Source organism: Patella vulgata, chromosome 4 (genome assembly GCF_932274485.2).
Source record: "Patella vulgata chromosome 4, xgPatVulg1.2, whole genome shotgun sequence".
NCBI classification, from domain to species: Eukaryota; Metazoa; Mollusca; class Gastropoda; family Patellidae; genus Patella; species Patella vulgata.
The window spans coordinates 32,571,484-32,597,890 of record NC_065882.2 but is presented as its reverse complement, the minus strand read 5'-3'; the positions used below and the strand labels follow the sequence as shown (position 1 = coordinate 32,597,890).

At 36.1% G+C, this 26,407-nt stretch overlaps 1 protein-coding gene across 2 annotated transcripts in view; it reads left to right on the top strand.

Annotated features, from left to right (window-relative positions):
- LOC126817210 (NAD kinase 2, mitochondrial-like) overlaps positions 1–26,407 on the top strand; it is a 199,450-nt gene that overhangs the window by 42,097 nt on the left and 130,946 nt on the right. The window contains exon 2 of one of the 2 annotated variants that reach the window (XM_056100099.1): positions 18,207–18,295. The exons of the other annotated variant lie outside the window; for it this stretch is intronic. Coding sequence (XP_055956074.1) covers positions 18,207–18,295 — 89 coding nt within the window. The remainder of the gene's footprint in view (positions 1–18,206; positions 18,296–26,407) is intronic. 2 annotated transcript variants of the gene reach the window in all.

Here is a 26,407-nt window from a genome sequence, read left to right as displayed (position 1 = left end):
CTCACATTAAAAACAAAAAGACCGGAATTCACTTTCAAAATATCAGAATTCGCACTTCAGACCTTCGTACTTACTAATATTTTACACTAATAATAAATTAATCTAAAACACAGGAATTCACTTACAAAATATTTGAATTTGCACTAAGACCTTCGCATTTACTAATATTTTTCATTAATAAGAAATTACTTTAAAACACCAGAATTCACTTTGAGAAATTGGGAATTCGTCCCAAGACAATTTTATTTACTTATTTTTTCCATTAATATTAATACTAGAATGTATCTGCTGTAAAACGATATTTCCAGATGGTCAACTCGGAGAAACACAATATAAGAACACGGCAGTAATCCATTTAAAATGACAAACCGAACATTTCTTGAATGTGGAGCAAAACGTTCTCAGTGTAGATGAGCTAAGTTTATTTGAAAATTAACTTGGTAATAATAAGTCAATCAAATAAAGTCTCATCAATAATGGTTTGGATGTTTTCATAGATAATCCGTTGTAGCATGAAGCAGGCCAGATTAAATAAAGTGTAAAAAGTGTAATTGTGAGTTGTCTTCTGCCACTAACAAGACGCAAACACACTGGGGTCACATAATTTCGGCTTAGTCCTTACTGATTATTCTATGACCAGGTAGTATTTAATACAGCCATTCACCCAATACAGGGCTAGACTTACACCACAACTTGGCTCCCAAGATGGATTATCTATAGTAAGTTATCAATGGTCAGCTATGATAGAGATAGTAGTAATTAGATAATCCATCTATAAACATTAGTCAACTTAGTAAATGAATGAATGGATGTCACTTAAATACTACCCATTAACAACTATCAAATATTATTAAGTTTAAATATATATAATTACTATGTATTGTTTATTGTTACCAAGTAACCTCTAGTATATTAGAGGAAAGATTGTAGATCATAGGTAGAACCCCACAGGCAGGCAAGGTACATACTGAAGAGCAGGTCTCTGATAAGTTATTTCTTAGATGCTGTTCCTTATTAAGTTACCTAGCCTGTGGGTCAGTATAATGTATATATATTATCATTGTTAAATATTGTTACAGAATATAAGATTATACAAAGAGAAATGAGTAAGGCTGTGCAAAAATATCGATATAATCGATAATCGGTAGAAGTTATTTAGCGATACGATAATCGATATTGAAATTCAAATATCGATTATCGGTATATTTACCTTCTGACGGCAAGTTACGGTCACTTTCACATGACTGAACTTGCCGTAGTCTGGCATTAACAGACGAATGAATGAATACACAACGTCAACACAACTATTTCCCCCCTCTGCTTACAAACTGCCACATTTTAAATATATATTATTGTAAAAAACTAAACTTTAAGATTAAATACATTATTTTAATATTTTCGTTGTTTTTGTTGTTATTACTAGTTGAAACTAAAATAGGTCACGCACTTTGTGAACAATGACAATCGCACGTGATATATAGTAAAATTAGAATTATCTCCCTTCTTTGTTCTTGGTTGATTTGTAGAGAAATCGTCTTCTTTCAAGATAAAACTAATTGTATTATTAATGATCAACTCCGTTTTTATTACAAAATCATGTCAGATACAGCCCATACAAAACACGTTTTTGACTTCCAGGGAAAATATCTATATCTCTCGTAATTTCGTGGAAGAATTCTACTTTGGTTTTCATCTAAATTAACCAATCATAAAAATTCTACTTTGAAAGCCCGTAATTATTTTTTTATTGTCCAATCAATAGACGCCTTCTATTTTATTTTATTCTATTAGTAGTAACACTGTGTGATCGCCAGTCACTTGCAAAGAGAAACCATGTATTGTCTTTGTATTTATCGGAGATAAAAAAAGGTTCAAATGAATCAAGAACAGAATTTAGAATAATACTCAACTTAGTCCTACATTTAGCAACTAATTATTTTACATTAATTGATTTTTTTACATACATCGGCACAGTATTAGACTAGGATAATAACACTACTGTAACTCGATCAACACAAATAACAGGTCGGTAAAGTTCGGATTTTTCCAAAAAAAGATAATCGATTATTATCGATAATCGCTGACAAATTCTTGCCGATAATCGATATTGAAATTTCATATCGATCCCCAGCCTTAGTTGTTACTCTTAATCAGATTTTAATGTATTATAAATGTTTCATTACCGAAAAAAGTAAAAATATGTGACAACTCTTGTTGACTGCCCGGACGATATATAGCTGCTGTGGGCGTATGTTTGGTTGCCTGGCAACCTATCTTATAACAATTGGACAAAATGAGTGAGAGGGTAAATTTTCATTCTTACTTGTATTTTGGGCATGCATTAAATCAATTGAATATAGGACAATATTATAATACAATTATGATAAATCTATAGGTATACACCAGTGGCGTCGTGCTATTGCCAAATTGGGGATATAAAAATATTTTTATTGATATTATTAAGACAGAAGACCTGTCCGTCTGTATTAGTCAGCGCACGGTCTCCAGGAATTGTATAATTTGTCATAATCTGTGTTTAGTTTATTGCACTTTAAATAGTTTAGATGTCATTTGTTAAGGCATCGCTCAACAGCGGCCTCGCTTCGTACACTCTATCATTTAGCCACGATCCGAGAGTATGACGTCAACGTAACGGTTAATCTCCGCTCACGACGCCATTTAAAATTAAATCAGTCGACGAAATCCTGTTTAAATCCGAGGTGAATCCAAGCCATCCGTGGGTCTACAGAGTTGATTTTGTGCTTGTTGTGTAAATAAAGATCTAATTTTTAATTTCTATGACATCTGAAGCCTAAATAAAGACTTGCAATAATCAGATTTAGCTCTTGCATAATGTATGTTTAATGAGTTGTTACTCTTAATCAGATTTTAATGTATTATAAATGTTTCATTACCGAAAAAAGTAAAAATAATCGACAACTCTTGTTGACTGCCAGGACGATATAGCTGCTGTGGGCACATGTTTTGTTGCCTGGCAACCTATCTTTAACTATTATAGTGAGGACTGCCAACTATAGAGGCTGAAGTTAATATCCAATTAACTTTAAATTTACACACAGTGTTTGAAGCCATGAGATGAAGAATCATATTGATTTTCAACAATTTCTGATAATTACTGCCAAAGTTATTGCCCTTGATCACTTTGAAAAATCTTGTGACGCTTTAGAGGCTAAAGTAAATATCCGATTGACTTTAAATTGATACACAGTGTTTAAGGTCATGAGACGAAGAAGCCTATTGATTTTCAGAGATTTCTGATAATTTTTGCCACGAGTTATTGCCCTTGATCACTTTGAAAAATTATGTGATGCTTTAGAGGCTAAAGTTAATATCCGATTGACTTCAAATTTATACACAGTGTTTGAGGCCATGAGATGAAAATTCTTAATGATTTTCAACAATTTCGGATAATTACTGCCAAAGTTATGGCTCTTGATCACTTGGAAAAATCACTTGTGATGCTCTAGAGGCTAATTCGATCCCTGCATTGGCCGAGAAAGTTCACCCAGATTTTTTCGGCGTGGTTGCCCCTTGTCAGTGATGCAGGATGGAGGGCCTGACAAGGACAGCTATCTAGCCGTTCGGATGGTACGAAAAACCGAGGTCCTGTGTACTCATTGGCGCGCACGTAAAAGATCCCTTGGCAGTTGGAATTCAATATAAGAGTATGCTGTAGCGCCGCTGCCCAGGCAAAATTTCCCTCATAGCACACTGTATGGCATGTGCCCGTCTTGATTAGCCGAGGTTAGGAGCAGAACAGTAGGACGTCAAACCCCATTTCATTTCATTTCATTTCTAGAGGCTAAAGTTATCATCCGATTGACTTCAGATTGATACACAAAGTTTAAGGTCTTGACACGAACAAGTATATTGATTTTCAATGAATCTTTATGACTTGAATAGATAAATCCATGATGTTAAAAGTTTTGTATACTAAATGTTTGCATGGGGCAGAAAACCAAACAAATTCTAATGGTTTTCTGATAATTACTTGAACAGCTAAATTCATGATGTTAAAAGTTTTGTATACTAAACGTTAGCATGAGACAAAGAAGCCTATTGATTTACATCGATTTCCGATAATTGGCCCTTGTTCACTTTGAAAAATCGTGTGGACGCTCTAGAGGCTAAAGTTAATATCCGATTGACTTTAAATTTATACACAGTGTTTAAGGTCATGAGACGAAGAAGCCTATTGATTTTCAGCGATTTTCGATAATTATTGCCAGAGTTATGGCCCTTGGTCACTTCAAAACATCTTGTGGACGCTCTAGAGGTCAAAGTTAATATCGGATTGACTTTAGATTTATATACAGTGTTTAAGGTCATGAGACGAAGAAACCTATTGATTTTCAGCGATTTTCGATAATTATTGCCAGAGTTATGGCCCTTGATCACTTCAAAACATCTTGTGGACGCTCTAGAGGTCAAAGTTAATATCCGATTGACTTTAAATTTATATACAGTGTTTAAGGTCATGAGACGAAGAAACCTATTGATTTTCAACAATTTTCGATAATTACTGTACGAGTTATGATCACTTGATCGCTTCAAAAAATCTTGTGGATGCTTTAGAGGTCAAAGTTAATATTTGATTGACTTTAAATTTATACACAGTGTTTAAGGTCATGAGACGAAGAAGCCTATTGATTTTCAGCGATTTACGATAATTATTAGAGGCTAAAGTTAATATCCGATTGACTTTAAATTTATACACAGTGTTTAAGGTAAGGGTGTGACGACTAAGCAAAACTTGAACCGCTTAGTCGGCGGCTAAAAAACCGAACCGATTCGGTTTAGGCGGTAATGAAAACTAACTGAAAAATATTAGTCTTCCATAGTCTGCAATACACGCTAATATACTGGCCTTTATATACGGAGCTTAAAACTGTAATTGCAACATACAGTTCTATGTTTTATGTGTCCGGTACATTAAAAAATTTGGTTTTGTTTGTACTATGTAGTTTGTTCAAAACTCCTGTTTAACCTTTTTAATAAAAGTAATAAATACAACATATAAAAATAGACTTAAAAAAATTGACAAACAATAACGTATTGATCAATACTATTAGTGATAAACCGACGAGAAAGCGTATCTGGGCATCAGCTCAGTGCGCATGCCTATTGACCTAACCTGGAGGATTACTTGTTTCTGATTGGGCACTTCAACCATTGACCTTAGCGACCGACCAATCAAATAACGTATTCTTAAAATAACTTGTATGCAAAAACATACTCGCTTGTTATCGCGGGAATATCTACGGCCGATTACGGAATATACTGTCTCCTTATTATTATTGTCGATCATTTATCAATGATGTAGCTTATTGCTTATTCGCCCCAATAATTGTCGATCGTTAATACATGTATCTTTTTTAAAAAAAAACATGCTATAATATTCGGGCAACTGGTTTATATCATGCTGTATTTTTTAGACGACTTTCGATTTCCCGAAACTTGAAACGATTTGTAGGTAAAACCGAACCGACTCCGACTAAACCGACTAATCGTCACACCCTTAGTTTAAGGTCATGAGACGAGGAAGTCTATTCATTTTCAGCGATTTCGATAATTACTGCTAGAGTTATGGCCCTTGATCACTTCAAAAAATCTTGTGGATGCTCTAGAGGCGAAATTTAATATCCGATTGACTTTAAATTTATACACAGTGTTTGAGGTCATGAGACGGAAGAATCCTATAGATTTTCAACGATTTCCGATAATTACTGCCAAAGTTATGGCCCTTGATCACTTTGAAAAATCTTGTGACGCTCTAGAGGCTAAAGTTATCATCTGATTGACTACAGATTGATACACAGAGTTTAAGATCTTGAGATGAACGTGAATTTTTATGACTTGAACAGCTTAATCCATGATATTAAAGTTTTGTATACTAAACGTTAGCATTGGGCAAAACTTTATAAAAACCAAACAAATTCTAATGGTTTTCTGATAATTACTTCATGAGTTGTTACTCTTAATCAGATTTTAGTGTATTATAAATGTTTCATTACCGAAAAAAAAGTAAAAATGTGCAACAACACTTGTTGACTGCCCGGACGATTTAGCTGCTGTAGGCGTATATTTTGTTGCCTGGCAACCTGTCTTTATTTGATTTGGATGAAACTTTAAATATATGTTTTTATCATAAAGGTCTGGGTTCCTTTTGATAATCACACATATCCGAACGTAACTTCCTGGATTATGGTCCTGATTGGTCGAAAAATCGCATTTTTAGCTTGTGGATTTTAAAAACTGTCTAGATATTTCACCATTCCACTATGACTATAATGAAGGTTGAATTGGAATTTCGGGAAAATCGAAATGAAACTGACGGACAAAATGTCCATTCTTTGTATGCAAATTGTGTATAGGGATGTAAATACAAAGGTCATGGACCCTCTAGAGGTCACGATTTTTATCCGATTTCGATAAAACTTAAAACATATCTTTATATTCCAAAAATCTCTGTCCCTTTTGATATTTGCTCATGTCAGACCATAACTTTCTGGATTATGGCCCCTGATTGTTCAAAAAATCGTTTTTGTTTTTAGCTTGTTCTCTATCCATCTCTTCCAGAATGTGGGCGTATCCTGCCTGGCAGCCACTGATTTGAAATATTGCCCTAATATTAACAATAATCGTCAGATTTTAACATTGGATACATTTTGACATAGCCAGAGACAAGGCACATAGCTACGGTTCTTTAGATTTTTGATTTTCGACGAATCATCAGATTTTGAAAATTAAAATTTGTACAAAAAACTTTTTTATTTATGAGATGTGATTTCAAAATTTTAGTAGTCCGACATTTTCTTCACGAAAATAAAGGGACATAACTCTTATCGTTATTTAAGCAGATGTTTTCAAACCACAATTAAGAATCACGTGTCAACAAAATATTTGAATTCATACGTAATAAAAAAAAGGTCACCTCTTTATTTTTCATATTTAATTCCCGTACGGTATTCAAATTTATGTCAATAATATTCCTACAAAATTACATGACATCGTAATACCATAGAATGAAAGCGTGCCAACTACTGCCCATCCGTACCGGTTTCAAATTCCCCCAAAATAACCGTATTTTTTGGGTCATAAGACTATATATTTTTCAGAAAAGTCCGGCATTCGTCTTATACTCAGTTTTGATTTATATACGGAAGGTAAAAAATGACATCCCGAAATTTATTTGACCGTAAACCGTAGTAAACGTCGCTCTAATACAACGAGCGAGTGACACCAACTGCTAAATAATCCCATTCGACTCTAAGCACGCGCTATCGTCTAAAACAATTACCGTAACTACTTACGTTATTCCAATCGAAATATTCGTCAACATTTCTTAGCGTGTTTATTTATTTATTTAAAAACATAAACCCCATTCAAAATATGATCATAAATCCGACAATATGCCATCAAAATAGAATCTTTTCTCTCGACTTTAGACATATTAGATTTGGCACGTTTACACCTTAATTCCACGTGTCTCGCGAGATTTCTACTTTCATTTTTGTGTGTGTGAAATAGCTTTATTTAACTTCGGCTTCCACTGAAGAAATATCACAGACAAGTTATCAGACACAATGTATATTGCTTTGGGGTGTTATCTACTATAAGGATATGTGACATATATGACTAATGTCTACGTCCGACATCAAGGAGATTAAAACATGAAACAATGGACAAATCACAGGTTAATCACGTAGATTAAGTTTATTGGATATATATATAGTCCGACAAAGGAGAAGCAATGACTTCTGTTCAGGATTGAATTGATGAATTGTCCGACAAAGAATTAAGTCAGCCAATCAAGGCAGGTAGGTGTATAGACGGTATAAAACGATAAATACGTTGATCACTTAATTACCTAATCAATCCAGCTTATTATCAACGATAATCGGGTTTTGTGGTAGTTATACACTCAGTACATTATATTAATTTTGGAATTTTGAATATTATTTACCAATTACCATGTCTTGATGTCCGATTGGGCATATTCCTGGTCGGACAATTTAGGACGTTTGGAAAAAAGCATCGAACATGTTCGGAATATACAGGCAAAATCCCATCACTGTATTTAACCCAGGGTTAAAGAATCATCTGATTTGACCAAAAATGGCAACATTTTTTGCCACTGCAATTTTCCTTGGCTGCCATTGGCAAATTCAGTTTTTCAGTCCTGGTTCAATTATTTATTGTTCGATTTGTGTAAAATAAAGTTCATATGCTCCGTGGTCCCAGGGCGTCTGACAACCAGTATTGCAGCGCAATTTGCAATACATATTTTGTCCGTTGCTAATCAAAAATTATAATCTAAAGTTTCTGATTCGCAGTAACTGCGAATCATTAATACGCCTGTCATTTTGGATATTGACACAAAGATTTATCCACCTTTTGAAAACTAGGCTTTCTCAACACTTTCAACGTGTATAAAATGTAAAATAAAATTTTATCAACAAAATCGATTTCTCCTTCTGACAGTTTCTTCTCTAGCTACACAGACACAATTCCTTATGCTATGTAATACAGGGAGATAACTCTATGAATAGGAACTATTTAACTGGAAATAGGGAATCAATAGTATCACTCATGTTGCGAGACATGTCAGTTTCGAGTAATTATATCATCAGTATTCAATTTGAAAAAAAATAAATCCAATATATTCCCCTGTAAATAAAATGTAAAAAAAAAAAAATACATGTAAACATATTGAAAAATGAGAAATAGTAAGAATTCACGTAAATTATTATTGTTTATATTGCGTGTGTCTATGTTAATCAAGTTTATTGGTTAATTTCCTTGTGTGTCTGATTGAACAAAAATAGTAACACATGATAAAAAGCAGCTGTAATTGTTTTCTGACGAAGAAATGACAATTAAAATGAGTGGGGCTTCGGAAGCCACTGCCAAATATTGGCTTCAGACAAAGACCTAACCAAAAGTCTACATCATATTCACAAACTGTCACAGCTACCTGTAGCAGTGCTAAAAAAATCTTAAGAATGAAATCTAATCATTTATTACGATTAAAGTAATATCTTGTTATTTAGTTATTGTTTAGTATCTTCCTGAATTATGGCGCCTGATTGTACGAAAAATCGCGTTTTTAGCTTGTGAACCCTATAGAGGTCATAATGTTTATCCGATTTAAAAAAACGTATCATTATATCACCGTTACACCCTAAGGACGGCTGAGTTGGAATTTCGTGAAAATCGGCCCAAAACTGACAGACAAAATGGCCGTCCCCTCGTTCTCAAATAACGTAAAAATATGGTATATCAAGGTTGTGGACCCTATAGAGGTCACAATTTTTATCCGATTTTGTTGAAACTTGAAATGTAAGTTTATAACCCAAAGATCTCGGTTCCTTTCGATATTCGCGCATATCGGACCGTAACTTCCTGAATTATGGGCCCAGATTGTACGAAAAATCACGTTTTTAGCCTGTGGACACTATAGAGCTCATAATTATTATCCGATTTAAAAAACGTATTATTGTATCACCGTTACACCCTAAGGAAAATTGGCCCAAAACTGACAGACAAAATGGCCGCCCTTCGTTCTCAAATAGCGTAAAAATATGGTATATCAATGTTGTGGACCCTATAGAGGTCACAATTTAATCCTATTTTGATGAATCTTGAAATGTAAGTTTATAACCTAAAGACCTCTGTTCCTTTTGATATTCGTGCATATCGGAACATAACTTCCAGAATTATGGCCCCTGATTGTACGAAAAATTGCGATTTTAGCTTGTGGACCCAATAGAGGTCATAAATTTTATCCGATTGAGAAAAACTTATTATTATGTCACCGTTACACCCTAAGGATGACAGAGTTCGAATTTCGTGAAAATCGGCCCAAAACTGACAGACAAAATGTCTGACCTTCGTTCTCAAATAGCATAAAAATATGGTATATCAAGGTTGTGGAACCTATAGAGGTCACAATTTTTATCCGATTGTGATGAAACTTGAAATGTAAGTTTATAACCCCAAGATCTTGGTTCCTCTGGATATTCGCGCATATCGGACCGTAACTTGCTGAATTATGGCCCCTGATTGTACGAAAAAACGCCTTTTTAGCTTTTGGACCCAATAGAGGTCATAATTTTTATCCGATTTAAAAAATCGTATTATTATATCACTGTTACACCCTGAGGACGGCTGAGTACGAATTTCGTGAAAATCGTCCCAAAACTGACAGACAAAATGGACGCCGTTCGTTCTCAAATAGCATAAAAATATGGTATATCAAGGTTGTGGACACTATAGAGGTCACAATTTTTATCCGATTTTGTTGAAACATGAAATGTAAGTTTATAACCCAAAGATCTCGGTTCCTTTCGATATTCACGCATAACGGACCGTAACTTCCTGAATTATGGCCCCTGATTGTACGAAAAATCGCGTTTTTAGCTTGTGGACCCTATAGAGGTCATAATTTTTATCCAATTTAAAAAACTGTATTATTATATCACCGTTAAACCCTAAGGACAACTGAGTTCGAATTTTGTGAAAATCGGCCCAAAACTGACAGACAAAATGGCCGCCCTTCGTTCTCAAAAAGCGTAAAAATATGGTATATCAAGGTTGTGGACCCTATGGAGGTCAAAATTTTTATCCGATTTTGATGAAACTTGAAATGCATGTTTATAACCCAAAGATCTTGGTTCCTTTTGATATTCGCGAATATTGAATTGTAATTCCTGAATTATGGTCCTTGATTGTAGGAAAAATCACTTTTGTTTTAGCTTGTTCTCTATCCATCTCTCGAAAATGTGGGCGTATCCTGCCTGGCAGCCGCTGGTTATCTTTATTTTGATCTTAAAGACATAAGTGCAACAAACCTCTAAGAAATCTTGCAAAGTGTGAAACATTTCAATTATCATATGGTTCAAATTATCAAATCTGTCTTCAACTGTGTGAGCTCAAGCTCTCAATAACTTGGCACCCTGTAAACGGACACGCGTAAGCTGGTCACCTCCAATGGGTATATTCAGATTTCTGTAATCATCATCTGAAAGAGAAAAATATTTCTTCACAACTTTCATAAACATGTAGCAGTAATCCGTACGATGACAATGTATGTCAAAATTAGTTTGTCATATTGGCTGTTGCCAAGGAATAGACAATTTAGCATGAGTCACTTTTTTTTTTTTACCCCCACCATGTTATGCATAATGCCATTTTGACTGGGCGAATCCAATTTTACATTTTCACTGTCACTGGAAATGGCGTCATAAAAGTGTCAATTATTATTCGAGTTTCATAAAAATTTTGCCATGTGATGCCTTATGCCATTTATGATTTCAGAGAACTAATTTAATATTTTCATTATCACTGGAAGCAGGGTTCTTAATCCATTTTGAAATGAACCGGCCACGGGTAGGCCTAATGGATAGTCGTCTTTTCACAACAAACATGTTGGTTGATGCATACTCTATCCACGACAGTAATTGCATAATTCATTAATTGCATAACATATTCAGGATAATAATAGCTGAAACTCCAAATAAACAAGACCTTTGTAATTGCATACTTGTATTCATACATCGCTATAATATCAACTTTTATAGTCATATTATTATTTCAGCAACTTGCATTGCATATTCCTACTTACTTTTGCTTTCATCCAACTAAACAGAAGTTATAAATTAGTAAAAAGAAAAACTACAATTACATACAAATGGTTTTTAAATTATTTTATTCATAAGCACATGTTAATATATATAAAAATAACAAAGTATATAAATAACAAAGTAGCACAAATTAGTTTCCGTGTATAGTCGGAACTCGGAAATATGCTGTACATACGAAAGGTCACGTGGCCAATTGTCGTGATTCAGATTAGTTTATATTAGTGTTACCCATATACAATTTTGTTCTGTCATCGTCTTTCTTTGCTGCCCATGTATGATCGTCAGATTTAATATGGTCTTTTATTGCCGATAATTTGAAATTAACAGAGCCACTTACAAATTTATTTTTATGGTTGTGCTTCTGACAGATCTGAAATTGGTAAAATAATATACTATTACTTGACGTGAACATACTAATAATAATATATGGGTCAGTAGGTTATTAACATTAACATAATTACCTGACTAATAAAATAAGTAATAATTAATAACTTACGAGACAAAACATTTTCTCTGAATCTGTCGAACGAAAGCCATTTGAAAGTAGTTAACCATTCAGATCTAAAATATCTTCCGGCCTTCGACTTTGGTTGACCTATATTTGGCGTGGGAGGATCTCCGGCTTTTGGAACTTCCATTGAAGTTCAAGTTTAACGCCGCCATCACTATCTTCAGCTAAATCTCGTTTACGTTTCCTGCTGTCATTATGCGAGGTGTTCAAGTATTTCAACATTGTGTTTGATAGAAATGAATGAACCGACCGACATTGGATTACATACATTCTTTTACTTGGCATGATTACGGTTTCATTGTTACCGGAAGTGACATACGTTCAATGGAAATGTGGCACCGGAAGTGACCTAAGTTCAAGGGTAATGTGGCACTGGTGAAAACCGTCATTACTGCATCGCAGTTCTAGTGATGAGAATTTTCTGCTTAGACTAAGGAGCGATAAGCAATTTGATTGGTCAAGACTTTGGAACATAACAACTCTGCTTTTAATTGGGGTAGAATGTTTAACTTGATGTAGGTGTTCATTAGGTGAATGTCTTGACTACGTTCAATGATTAACATTTCGAGCTAAAGCCAAGCAGAGCTAAGCAATTTCATTGATCAATGCTTTAGGACAAGATAACTTTGATTCTATCTGATAGAGAGTGGTGAAACTTAGTGTATAGTTGATAATCAGTTTGATTGCTTAATACATTGATACTTTTGAAAAAAATAAATGTGCGATTAATTAATATGTGTCATCTATTTATTTCTTGATTTCGGCAGGGGACATCAGCCTCACTAATTGAGCTAGAATGTTCAAACTTGGTGTGGGTGTTTATTAGGTCAATGCCTTAATGGAGTTCGAAGATGAGCATTTTCTGCTTAGGGTAAGCAGAGATAAGCAGTTTGATTGGTTGATACTTTGGGACACAATAACTTTAGTTCTAATTAGGTGAGAGTGATGAAACTTAGTGTATAGTTTCATTACATAAATTCCTCAAGACTAAGTTTGATAATGAACATGTTCTGCTCAGGGTAAGCAGAGCAATAAGCAATTTGACTGGTCGAGACTTTGGAACACAATAACTCTCCTTCTAATTGAATTGGAATGTTCAAACTTGATGTAGGTGTTCATCAGGTTAATACCTTGATGGAGTTTGATGATGAACATTGTCTGCTTAAGGTAAGCAGAGATAAGCAATCTAATTGGTTGATGCTTTGGGGCATGATAACTTTGGTTATAATGAAGTAAGAGCGATGAAACTCCGAATATAGATGCATTATATATATCATTACCTTGACTAAGTTCAGAGGTGCGAATTTTCTGCTTAGGCAAAGGAGCGATAAGCAATTTGATTGGTCAAGACTTTGGAACATAACTCTGCTTTTAATTGAGGTGATTGCAAACCTTGAGAGCCTTTAACAACATTTGTTCTGGAGTTATTCCCCTCTGAAGGAATTTGGTTCAAACTTGCATACAATGTAAACTGTTTCAATGGCATTTAGTAATTGAACTGGAGTATACAGGTCACAGTTTTATGGAGTACAATTACTGCTTATTACTGAGCGACGTTTCAACTAGGCTTCTCGAGTCATTATCAAGCAATGATAAAATATGAAAATATAACAGGACAATATATACATGTACACAACAATACTTTGTTAATGCTGACCAACCAGAGATATCCCTTAATTACTTATACTTTATAATCTAATTTAATTAACGATTATAAAGTTTAACGCTAATATGTATATATTGTCCTGTTATATTTACATAACAATAGAAATTGCTAAATTATTTCTAAATATTTATCGGCATCTACAAACCGGAATTCCTGACTGTAATCATGTGACATCAAAGGGATATCCACCCTTTCATTCTTCATCAAAATCACAGGTAAAGTATGTGATATTTTCCCGCCTTTTCCAAAACTCCTACTCATTATGATAGCGTGCAGACAATACCAGCAGTGAAGTAAATGAAACTAAGAAAAGAAAATGCCGCGAAGTAGCAAAATTTTTTAACTATTTTACGATTAGCCATAGTGATCCAAGTAAGGCTAAATGTAAGACTTGCGACGCTTCAATTTCACGAGGTGGTACCAACGTAAAGAATTACATTACATCAAATATGATGAGCCATCTACGCACGAACCATGGGATAGAATTTGCGGAATTCCAAGCAGCACAAAAAGAGGCAGAAATGTCAAAAAGATAGGTCGCAGAAGAAGATAGTACGTCTGTGTCAACCGCGAAGCAAGCCAAGAAGCTTCACCAAATACAGATTACAGAAATGGTAGACAAGGTTACTCCCTAGTCAAAGACGGATTGCCGGACGCAACATGCGAACAGTAAATTGCTTGAGATGATGACGATAGATCTTCAGCCATTTTCAATCGTAGAAGATGTTGGTTTCTGTAGATATTCTGCAACTCTAGAACCACGTTAGAAACCCCCAGAAAGACACAATATCAGCCGACAGATGATTCCGGCTTTGTATGACAAACTGAAGTCTAAAATCAAAGAGGAACTAACAGATGTCAAACATATTAGTCTGACGACAGACATTTGGTCCTCAAGTGTTGGATCTAATTCGCTTTTGAGCCTCACAGCCCACTGGATCGACAAGGAGTTTTCAAGGATACATGCCATACTGAATGCTTCCTTGTTTGAAGGAAGTCATACAAAAGAAGCCATAAGTGGGGAAATTTCAAGGATGTTGGATATGTGATCTATCAACAAGGATCAAGTAGTAACAATCCTGAGGGACAATGCCAGAAATGCGGTAGCAGGTGTCGATTTGACAGGGATCATTCATCAAGGTTGTTTTATTCACACACTCCATTAAAGATGGTATCTTTTCCCAACGAACCGTAATAGACATGCTTGCAGTTTTTAGAAAGGTTGCGGGACATTTTAAACATTCGCCGCTAGCAAGTTACTGACTTAAATAACTGCAAGTAAAACGCTGTTGCCCAATCACGTGATCATTCAAGATGTACAAACCAAGTGGAATAGTTCCTTCTACATGCTGAAAAGAATGCTGGAGCAGAAGACCGCTATAGTTGATTACGCAAGTTCATACGATATACCTCAAGCCACAGCAAATCAGTGGAGATTAGCTGGTACTCTTATAACAACACTGCAGAAATTCGAGGAATTAACGAGACAAGCATCAGAAGTTGGATCATCCACATCAATTATTATTCCATCCGTTTATATGCTACCGAGATCTTTTGTTAAACATACAGATGATAGGGGCATACAGACCCTAACTGGGGACCTACTTAAATCGTTAAATACCAGATACGAAGGTGTGGAGAATAACAAACTTCTTGTTATTTCAACGTATTTAGACCCAAGATATAAGGCATTGTTTTTCAAAGCAGACGACACAGAGAAGAGGGTAACACAATTGTTGACGGAAGACGGAGACATGGAGGAAGCGGAAAGAACTACAAGAAAGTCCCAAACCATCAACGTCAACAAAATCATTACTCGATGAGGAGTTTGATCAGTTTGTTAAGGAAAAAGATGCCCATCAGATGTCACACAAGGCTATTAGTATTAAGAATGAACTGGCCCACTATTCCACAGAACCGACACTAGGAAGAACGGATGAGCCATTGACATTTTGGAAGATTAATCTTCATCGCTATCCGCTACTGACCAAGTTAGCTTTGAAATATTTGTGTGCCCCTCCCTCTAGTGTACCCAGTGAAAGGCTGTTTAGCGAGGCAGGTGATTTGTACAAGAAACGGAACAGATTGGATCCCATCAAGGCTGAAATGCTCCTAACAATTTGTGGATATTACGCCAGATTAAACTTTTAGTGGGTGTATGAATAATTATCTTTAAAAGACAAACTGATAAAACAGGATTAATAGATACTTTATTCTTTATCGTGATAGACAAATACGACTACCATTGTTTATTTCACAGTTAATAAATCTAAATAAAATATTCAATAGCCTAATTAGGTATTGTTCTAGTTTGTGATCTTGTAATATCAGTACACATTGAAAATAAATCGAAGGGGGACCTCCACGACGTACTGACTGTGTTCTCCAATTCTATGATTTTGATCATCAAGCAATTGGCTTATTCATGGCGTATTCCATATTCCAATCAAAAGTTTTATCGGGTGGAATTGTTGCACGTTAATGTCTGTCTGCACATGCGCAGAAATGGTATTCTAAAAAATCGCATTGAGGAACCTGGGGCCGGTTGCTCAAAGCTCTGTTATCTTTTAACGATCCGTTAACATGGAGTTAACGGATCATTAACTTTAACAGAGAGAAAGGTTGTTGCTGGAAGCCCCGTTAACTTTAACGTGTAGTAAACTTGGCGTTATATTTATTGGAGGTGTTGGTCTCCGTTATCTGTTTAATGATGACATTAGTTGGCTGTAGCAAAAAGTCATAGATTATATTGTACCTATGTAATTTTCTATAGAACATTCTAGAGGGTTGGGCGATGCGGGCCTATTCCATTTTCTATAGGATGAAATTCTATACTATTTTACAGAATTTTGGTGGCCTGTAGGAAATAATGGCCCCATAATTCTGTAGTGCAAATCCCATAATTTTTCCTACAGATTTATGCTAAAATTTCTAAAGGAAAAAATAAAGTATTCTATGGTGTTTTCTGTAGTAAATTCTAGTTATCTTTTTGTCTCACTGTCTTCAGTTTCTTGTTAATACTAACTTCTATGAAATTGATATACATGTACATTGAATTCAAAAATTTAAAATTCAGCCAATGAACAAACAGTATTCTCTTGGATTAACTTTAATAAATCCGTTAGCTAACGGATCATGAAATTGACTTTCCAGCAACAGAAATTTAACGGACTGTTAACAAACGACAAGTTACCAAGATAACGATCTGTTAAACTCTAACGGATCGTTAAAATAACTTAGTTTTGAGCAATCGGCCCCAGAGCTAAACAGTATGTGAATAAGGATTTAAAAAATAACGGAGACCGGTAAGGATTTTCTACTGCTTATTCTTTACTTTTACTACTGTCCCCATGAGAGTCTTGTATTACTGGTAAGTCTAAATAGCAAAGCACGTGGCAACTGAAATAAAAGTTTTATTTCGGTCGCTGTGCGCGTGGCTATTTAGATATCGGAGATTGGTAAGGATTTTGTACTGTTTATTCTATCCCGTTTACGGCCCCTATGAGAGTCTTGTGTTATGCCTTGAGAGTCTTGTGTTATCTTATGTCGTTTTGAACAGATATCGGCAAAATTGGCGCAGATCGGTCGATACCGATTTCTCCCGATAGGCCACTTATCGGCCAATTACCGATATTAAAACCGATTATCGACCCATCACTAGTCTCGAGAGTTGATTGTAGGTTTGTCATGTGAATCAATACCTAAATACTAATTTATATAACATTTGATTCCAAAAATAGACATGCAATATGCAGATTTAGTTCTTACATAATACATTTTTAAACCCAAATACACATAAATAAGCATTTTTCTGATTGTATATAAACACATTATTTATCAGCAAAAAAATTCAAATTTTGGAATCATAACAGATTTAATGTCTGTCTGCACATGCGCAGAAATGGTATTCTAAAAAATCGCATTGAGGGACCTCGGGCCGGTTGCTCAAAGCTCTGTTATCTTTTAACGATCCGTTAACATGGAGTTAACGGATCATTAACTTTAACAGAGAGAAAGGTTGTTGCTGGAAGCCCCGTTAACTTTAACGTGTAGTTAACTTGGCGTTATATTTATTGGAGGTGTTGTTAATTTATATAACATTTGATTCCAAAAATAGACATGCAATATGCAGATTTAATTCTTACATAATACATTTTTAAACCCAAATACACATAAATAAGCATTTTTCTGATTGTATATAAACACATTATTTATCAGCAAAAAAATTCAAATTTTGGAATCATAACAGATTTATCAAGAGTCTCAATAAAGGAGCCTATTCCTAGTCTACCTTATTTGATTGATTTATCAGAGCTGATGTTCTGTTTCCTGGCAACTAGTGTTTTTGTTTCTTATATTTTAGCTTGAATCAAAACAGTCTGACTATCATGGCTTACTTGAAAGACACAATGGTCATTTTAAAGCATTAAGAACTATCAAGCAACATTTAGTGTAAGTCAAATTATTATTCCTGGTACTATATTTCATTAGTCGTTTGTTTACATCTCGTTCTCTTCCTGATTCACTTATTTCACTGGAATCTGACTCATATTCAGAAAGTTCAGTAACAACGATGTCACTGCCACTATCAGATGAACAAATGTCTTCATCAGAAATATTTATAAACTTAACAACTTCGTTAACGCATTACGGCGAGGAAACTTATGGGGGTTCGCGTCCGTCCGTTTGTGTTATTACTTAGTAACGATAAGTTTCGACTTCAAATCAAAACAATATAAGAGTTACTGTTCTTATAAATTAGATCATGTATTTCTTTTGCCAATTAGTCGATAAAAATAGAATTATCTTATACAGTCAGTGGTGTACATTGTTACTTTGGTGACTTACGGTAAAACAACATTAATGTTGTTATCATTGTAAAGTGCATGTGTTGGAAAACGACATTAATGTCCTTATCCCCGTAAAAGCGTTTGAGTTATGAGACGAAGAAGGCTATTGATTTCCAGCATTTCCGATTAAAACTGCCAGAGTTATTTCCCTTGATCAGTTTGTAAAATCTTGTGGACGCTCTACAGGCTAAAGTTAATATCTGATTGACTTTAAATTTATAACCAGTGTTTAAGGTCATGATACGAAGAAGTCTATTGATTTTTAACGATTTATAATTACTGTCCAGAGTTATGGCCCTTGATCACTTTGAAAAATCTTGTGAATGATCTAGAGCAGGGGTGTCAAACATGCGTCCCACAGGCGAGATCCAGCCCACCAAGGGTTTAAATGTAGCTTGGAACAAATTTCAACAAATTGACGTGTTGATTATTCTTAGAAACTAGGCATATTCACCGTTTCTGAATGTTAACAATGTTTTTGTGGTTGTTTCTATAAGAATTCATTGTAAAATTATAAAAAATGGCTAATTTGGTCCATTGTATTGTAGGGCTGGCGGAAAATATCGATATTGCCGATAATCATCGGTAAGCGTTTTGAAAATCAGTTATCGATACAGTTTTAAAATATCGATTATCGCGCAATTATCGGTACTTCACTTGTAAGAAGAAGTCATAAAAATAATCCATATCACTGTATTCTTTGCAATGCGTGTTTGGGCCTAGAACTGTAATTAAACAGAATAGTCATAATGAAACACACACGTTTTGTTTTTTCACGCGAGACGCCACCGGTCAGAAATGTTCGCCACTTATGTCATGATCAGAGCCAATGGTTTCACATAACATTCAGTTGTGCCCCTTATTTTAACTCTTCATTTCGAAATATTTGTTTCCTCAGGGCATTACCGAAGCATCCGCAATGTCTTGCTGAGGTACCAAGGATATTTAAATCGGGGATGGCTAGGGGAAAAAGTATTTTGCGGGAGCTTCAGGGAACAGTGAAGCATCCCGGGAGATTCTCCGTCAGGGAAAACATTGGAAAAATTTTCAATACAAGCTTCAGAATTATTCGCAGTTATTCTGAGGCCTCTCGATGGTTCCATAGGGCACATGACAAACCCGAAGCTTCCCGAGGGATCACCGAAGTTTCGGGAAAAAAATGTTTCGCTGAAGCTTTACTGCTCCAGGGAAGCATCTCCGGAGCTTCAATGTGGACCTGGAAAGCTGCCGGGATGCCTTCCCGGCCAGTTTTCCCAACAAAACGTCGGGAACACATCAAAGCTTTCCCTGCACACTGGAGAACCTGTTCCTGGCGCCTCCTGGGGATCATCAATTTCCATCGGTAGTATATCATCAACGCAAAAAATACCTAGTTGTAACCAAGCAAGATACTGAGATCTCCCGATATGAAAATTCACCCGATGATGTTGATTATCGGCGAAGGTACCCCGGAGCTTTACCAATAATTGGGAGCCATCCTCAATGATTCACGGCTATTGCTCGGGGGCATTGCCAGAAGTTTGTGACCATAGCCGAAGCATCAGTGCACACTCACCCAACCACGCCCGATGCTTAATAATTTAAATTTCTCATGGCACTACTCTGTTTCTATGGGCAAAAACATCGGGACCCATCTGGAGCAAATTTGTTGATTTCCTTATTGCCGATGATTTTCCACAGTGGGGAAATATAGTTTGCGAAATATAGTTAGTGATCTGCACTTTTCTAAATTGTATTAAAGAACTCAATATGAAAGACTGGGTTTTGAAGCCTAAGTAAATTCTTTGATTATCCTCTGCCAAATTATTTTTCCGCCATTTGATTGCAGGATCTATTGTATGTTTAAACTCCTCAATGTTCCCAAAACCACTTAACTGGTTGATTAAATAATAGCAGCTTCCTAAGTCAATCTGGCAGACAGTGAGTAATACCCTGACATCCCTGCCTACTGCCTGCCCCATCCAGTATTTTTCTAGTAAGATTGGGCGTCTCTACTTTCCATGTGTACTAAATTTGCCATACTTTTATTGGAAATAACTACCCTATAAATACTTCCATGCGAATATATCTTTCATATAGGTGGTACAGATTTCAACTAATCTAGCCTAGCTGCAGTCTGGAAATTAGAAAACTCTTGTCAGGGATACTCAACCACTACAAATGTCTGACAATTACATAGCTCTGTCAGGGGTAACCCACCACTAGAAATGTCTGTTATAGTGTTTTTGTAACACCTGAAGATGTACGGTACACTGCTGTACGATTTTCATGTGGTACACTTTTGAGCTAATCTAGCCTAGTTGGGGGGCATGGCATTTTGGGCGTGGAATACTACACCCACCACCAGAAACCCGGCAGACTTACATTCTGATGATACAAGATATACATGCATTGATACCATATAGGAGAAAATTGGTACACTTTTCAGCTAGGTTAACCCCCTAGGCTCCCGCTCTAGTACCCTCATCCACCGCCCCCATCCTTTCTTCTACTTCTCCAATCGTTTTCAGACCATTACAAACTGATGATGACGATGATAATGTTAATGGTAATGCTGATGATGAATTATGTTGCTGCCACAATGTAAAGTTTGGGATCACATATTGGAGATCCGGATTCCCAGAAATAATTTTTCCCATGTATTCAATTGCGTGCGAGTTATCGATTGTTCACATACAGACTGTAAGACCTCACTTATATTGGTTTCGAAAATTAGATGTTTTAAGAAAAATTATTTCAGTAAGCTACTATTGTGGTCAAAGGGGGCCTGTTCTCAGATATAGAATGTTGAACCCAGCCATTTTATATTATTGATATACACTTATAACGTCCTCGGATGAGAGTATGTGTGTACTCGGTTGTTGGTGTTTACTATACACGAAGTCCTCATTTGTCAGTATTGGCCACATTAATAAAAAAAAAACCTGTTCTATCGCGATATTGCACCGCACAATCAATTATAAACGGTTATATTGTATTTTTTCCCATGTGTGGTCAACGAGGGACAAAAATGTAGTTATTTACAGGTTAGAGACCACAATGAGTGTCAAGCCCACAAGTCCTCGATTGTTCACATACAGTCTGTAACACGGATCTTAATCGGCCGTTTTTTGTCGGCTTTAGCCGTTTGATCTTTAATCTAGCCGATTGGTAAAACAATGAACCGGCCACTAAATTATCACGAAGCAATCTACTTTCGGCCGATTTACAAAGAATTAATTATCAGGCCGATTGGTAAAACAATGAACCGGCCACGTATCATAAATCAATCTACTTTCGGCTGATTACAAAGAGTTAATTAGTACTCGTCGATTAAGAAACCCATCAAAGAGTCAATCATTACAATGAATACCTTCGGCTTATTTCATAAATAAACAACTTAATTGAGGTAATCATGCCAAGTACTTGAACAACTCGCAGAATAACACCAGGAAACGTAAACAAGATTTAACCTAAGATAGTGATGGCAGCGTTGACCTTGAACTTCAATCATGTCCGCATTTTTTCTGTAAAAAGTCAAATGCATAAAATATATAAATTGAGGTATAATTTATATCTTTTCATAATCGTTTGATGGAATAGAGTTCAGAAATAACGGTGGTTTTCAGCTACCATATTTTACGGGGCATATGTCGATGTGGAGTATAAGTCGAATTGTCATATTTTACTGTTTTTCCGACCTCCATTCATATATAAGATGAATGTTTGTCAACTCCACAGTAGCAATCTATTATCGAGTTTCGGGACTGTTATCCTAGTGTAATATAATACTGTGCCGGTGTACGCCAAGAAAAATTGGCTCATAATAATTAGGCCTACGATAAAACAATCAGTTTATAAATGTAGGACTAACTTGTTTAATATTCCAAGTTGTGGTCTTGATTCATTTGATTTTATTTCAATATATCCGATAACTATAAGACAATGCAGACTCTGTTTTTAATCACACGTGTTTATAAAATATGTTACTAAAAATAGAATAAAACAACGCAGTATAGTATGATTGGTTAATTTAACTGAAAACTAAAAGTAGACATCTCGCAAAATGCGTAAAATTACGAGAAACGGAAATGTGCCATGTTACTAAAAATAGAATAAAACAACGCAGTATAGTATGATTGGTTAATTTAACTGAAAACTAAATGTAGACATCTCGCGAGACGCGTGAAATTACGAGAAACGGAAAAATGCCATTATTGAAGGATGTCTGAGAATAGATTTTATTATGATGCTTCATGTGCGACATATATTGTCGTCGCCCCTGTTTGTTTGTGGACACTCTACAAGTCACAATTTTTATTCGAGTTTCAACGAAACAAGAAATATAGGTTTATCTTGGTTCCTTTCGATATTGGTATGTATCAGACCGTAACTTCATGGATTATGGCCCCTGATTGTCCGAAAAATCGCCTTTTTAGCTTGTGGACACTCTAGAGGTCACAATTTTGATCTGATTTTGACGAAACTTGAAATGCATGTTTATAACTCAAAGATCTTGGTTCCTTTCGATATTCACGCATATCGGATCGTAACTTCCTGAATTATGGCCCCTGATTGTACGAAAAATTGTGTTTTTGGCTTGTGGTCTCTCCAGAGGTCACAATTTTTATCTGTTTTAAAAAAAGGTGGATTAAAACACTGGTACACCATAATAAAGGTTGAGTTTGAATTTCGTGAAAATCGGACCAAAATTGCCAGACAAAATGGCCGCCGCTTGTACGCGAATAGTGTAGAAATATGGTATATCAAGGTTGTGGACCCTGTAGAGGTCACAATTTTAATTCGATTTTGATGAAACTTGAAATGCATGTTTATAACCCAAAGATCTTGGTTCCTTTCGATGTTTGCGTATATCGAATTGTAACTTCATGAATTATGGCCCTTGATTGTAGGAAAAACACTTTCTTTTTAGCTTGTTCTCTATCCATCTCTCGAAAATGAGGGCGTATCCTGCCTTGCAGCTGCTGGTTAAATAAAAAAATAAACAAGCAAAAAAACGTCTACAAATATTTCGATTGGAATGGTGTAACTTAAAGTACATGTAGTTTTATCGAGACGATAGTGCGTGGAGAGACGGTAACTGAAATTGTTTTGGGGGAAATGTCATTTTTTAAAAAATTTTTATCTTCATCCGTAAATAAATCAAGGCGGAGTATAAGATGAAGACCGGACTTCGGCGGAAAAAAGTATTGACTTATAAGCTTACGTCGAAAAATACGGCTACATGCAATATTTATCAAGACCTCGATTAGGAGGATCCAGTCAAAGTCCTCGATTTACACCATATACATGTGTGTGTTTGTGTGCGTTTGTGGATGGTCCTTATCGAGGACACACATAAGGATTTAAACCTTCTATTTGCGGACATGGCCCAAACCGAGGACAAATCGAGGACGTCTTCGATTAGAACTGGCTATCCAGGCATGCTCAGAAGCCCCAAAATAGATATATCTGTAAAAATCACTTATAATTCATACCTCGATAAAGCGGTTCTGTGCCGTCGGGGTGTATCGGTGTGGTTAGCGTTTTTTATCAAGAAAATTGTTGTGTGTATCGGCTTAATTTAAAGTAGCTAAGTCTCTAACTCAATATCATCTAAAATCTTCGACATTGAAAACACAAATTATTTGTCAACTTAAATCAACATAATTGATGTTGTGATCTTGCCGGGAAAAGATGGGCTTCTGATATCCAATATTTAAGACAAAATAAACATTTTACGATTGGTACACGAATCGTGTACCATAATGCGTTTCAGGCCCATTCTAACAAGGGACTCGAAGAACGAGGCTAGACATTCAACAAGTCATGTCAAACGGTGACGGCATATTCATATCGGGAGAGTATGTGCAATAAATACTATGGAAACGATTGAATGTAAACCAGTTTATATATATTCCTATTACATTATTATATGCGTTACGACCCATTTGTATCAATTTCTAGGTCCAAAATGCTAGCGATTTAACTTTTTATACGTCCACATTCATAATGTGAACGTATTATGCCGTCGCCCCTGTCTGTGTGTGTGTGTGTGTGTATGTATGTATGTGTGTGTGTGTGTGTGTGTGTGTGTGTGTGTGTCTGTGGTTCGCCTACAGGGCGCAATTCTTCATGGATTTTCTTCAAACTTGGTATACTTATTCCTTATACCCCAAGGAAGATCCCTATTGTTTTTGGTGCATGCCCGACCCCCCGGGGCAGAGCCACGCCCATTTCTAGTATTTGTTTGTTTGTCGTCTACAGGCCACATTTCTTAACTAATAATCTTGAAACTTTGCATACACATTCTTTGTACCCTAAGGAACATCCCTATCGTTTGGGGTGCATGCCCAACCCCCAGGGGCAGAGCCACGCCCATTTTCTTTTCGTGTGTCTTTGTGTCGCCTACAGGGCGCAATTCTTACTGGATTTTCTTCAAACTTGGTATACTTATTCCTTATACCCCAAGGAAGATCCCTATTGTTTTTGGTGCATGCCCGACCCCCAGGGGCAGAGCCACGCCCATTTCTAGTATTTGTTTGTTTGTCGTCTACAGGCCACATTTCTTAACTTATAATCTTGCATACACATTCTTTGTACCCTAAGGAACATCCCTATCGTTTGGGGTACATGCCCAACCCCCAGGGGCAGAGCCACGCCCATTTCCCATTTTCTTTTCGTGTGTCTTTGTGTCGCCTACAGGGCGCAATTCTTACTGGATTTTCTTCAAACTTGGTATACTTATTCCTTATACCCCAAGGATGACTTTATTTTGTTTGGTGGATACCCGACCCCCTGGGACAGAGCCACGCCCAATTTTTGTGTGTGTCTTTTGTCGTCTATAGGCCGCAATTCCTTACTGATCCTTTTGAAACTTTGTATACCTATTCCTTATACCTTAAGGATGAACCTATTGTTTTTGCTGAGCCACACCCATTTTCCTTTGTGTGTGTGTGTGTGTGTGTGTGCGTGTTGCCTACGGCCACAATTCGTCTTGGAACTTGATATAACTATTCCTTATAGCCTAAAGATAGCAACTACTGATTTTAGTGCATGCCCCGATTCCTAGGGACAGAGCCACGCCCAATTTTTGTGTTTATCGTATACTGGCCACAATTATGAATGACTCAACTTCAAATTTGGCATATGTATTCCTTATAGTCTAAAGGCGGCCATGCCCAGTTTTTGTGTTTAGCGTCTAAAGGTCACAGTTGTGAATGGATTATCTTGGAATTTAGTATAGCCTACTTATTCCTTATACCCCAAGTACGGCAACTATTGATTTTGGTACATGGTCCGCCCGCTTGGCCCAAGGACGGTTACTATTGATTTTGTTACATGGTACATGCCCCCACCCCCACCGGGCGGTGCCACACCCACGTTCTGTTCATATTTGGTCTGTAAATAATCTACAGGTTGCAATTATTAACATATTTGGATCCAATTCAGTATGATCCATCATAGGGTTGTGTCCATTTATATTGGTCCATATTCAACTCCCAGGGGCAGAGCCACGCCCAATTTTAGCGTTTTTTGTCTATAGGCTGGAATTCTGAATATGAATGGATCATCTTGGAACATATTTATTCCTTATACCGTAAGAATAGCAACCATTTATTTTGGTGCATGTCTCGACCCCCAGGGGCTGTGTCACACTGACGTTTTGTTAAATTAGGTCTGTAAATTTGGCAAAACAAATCCAACGCCTAGCCTTTTATTTTAAAAAGTACCA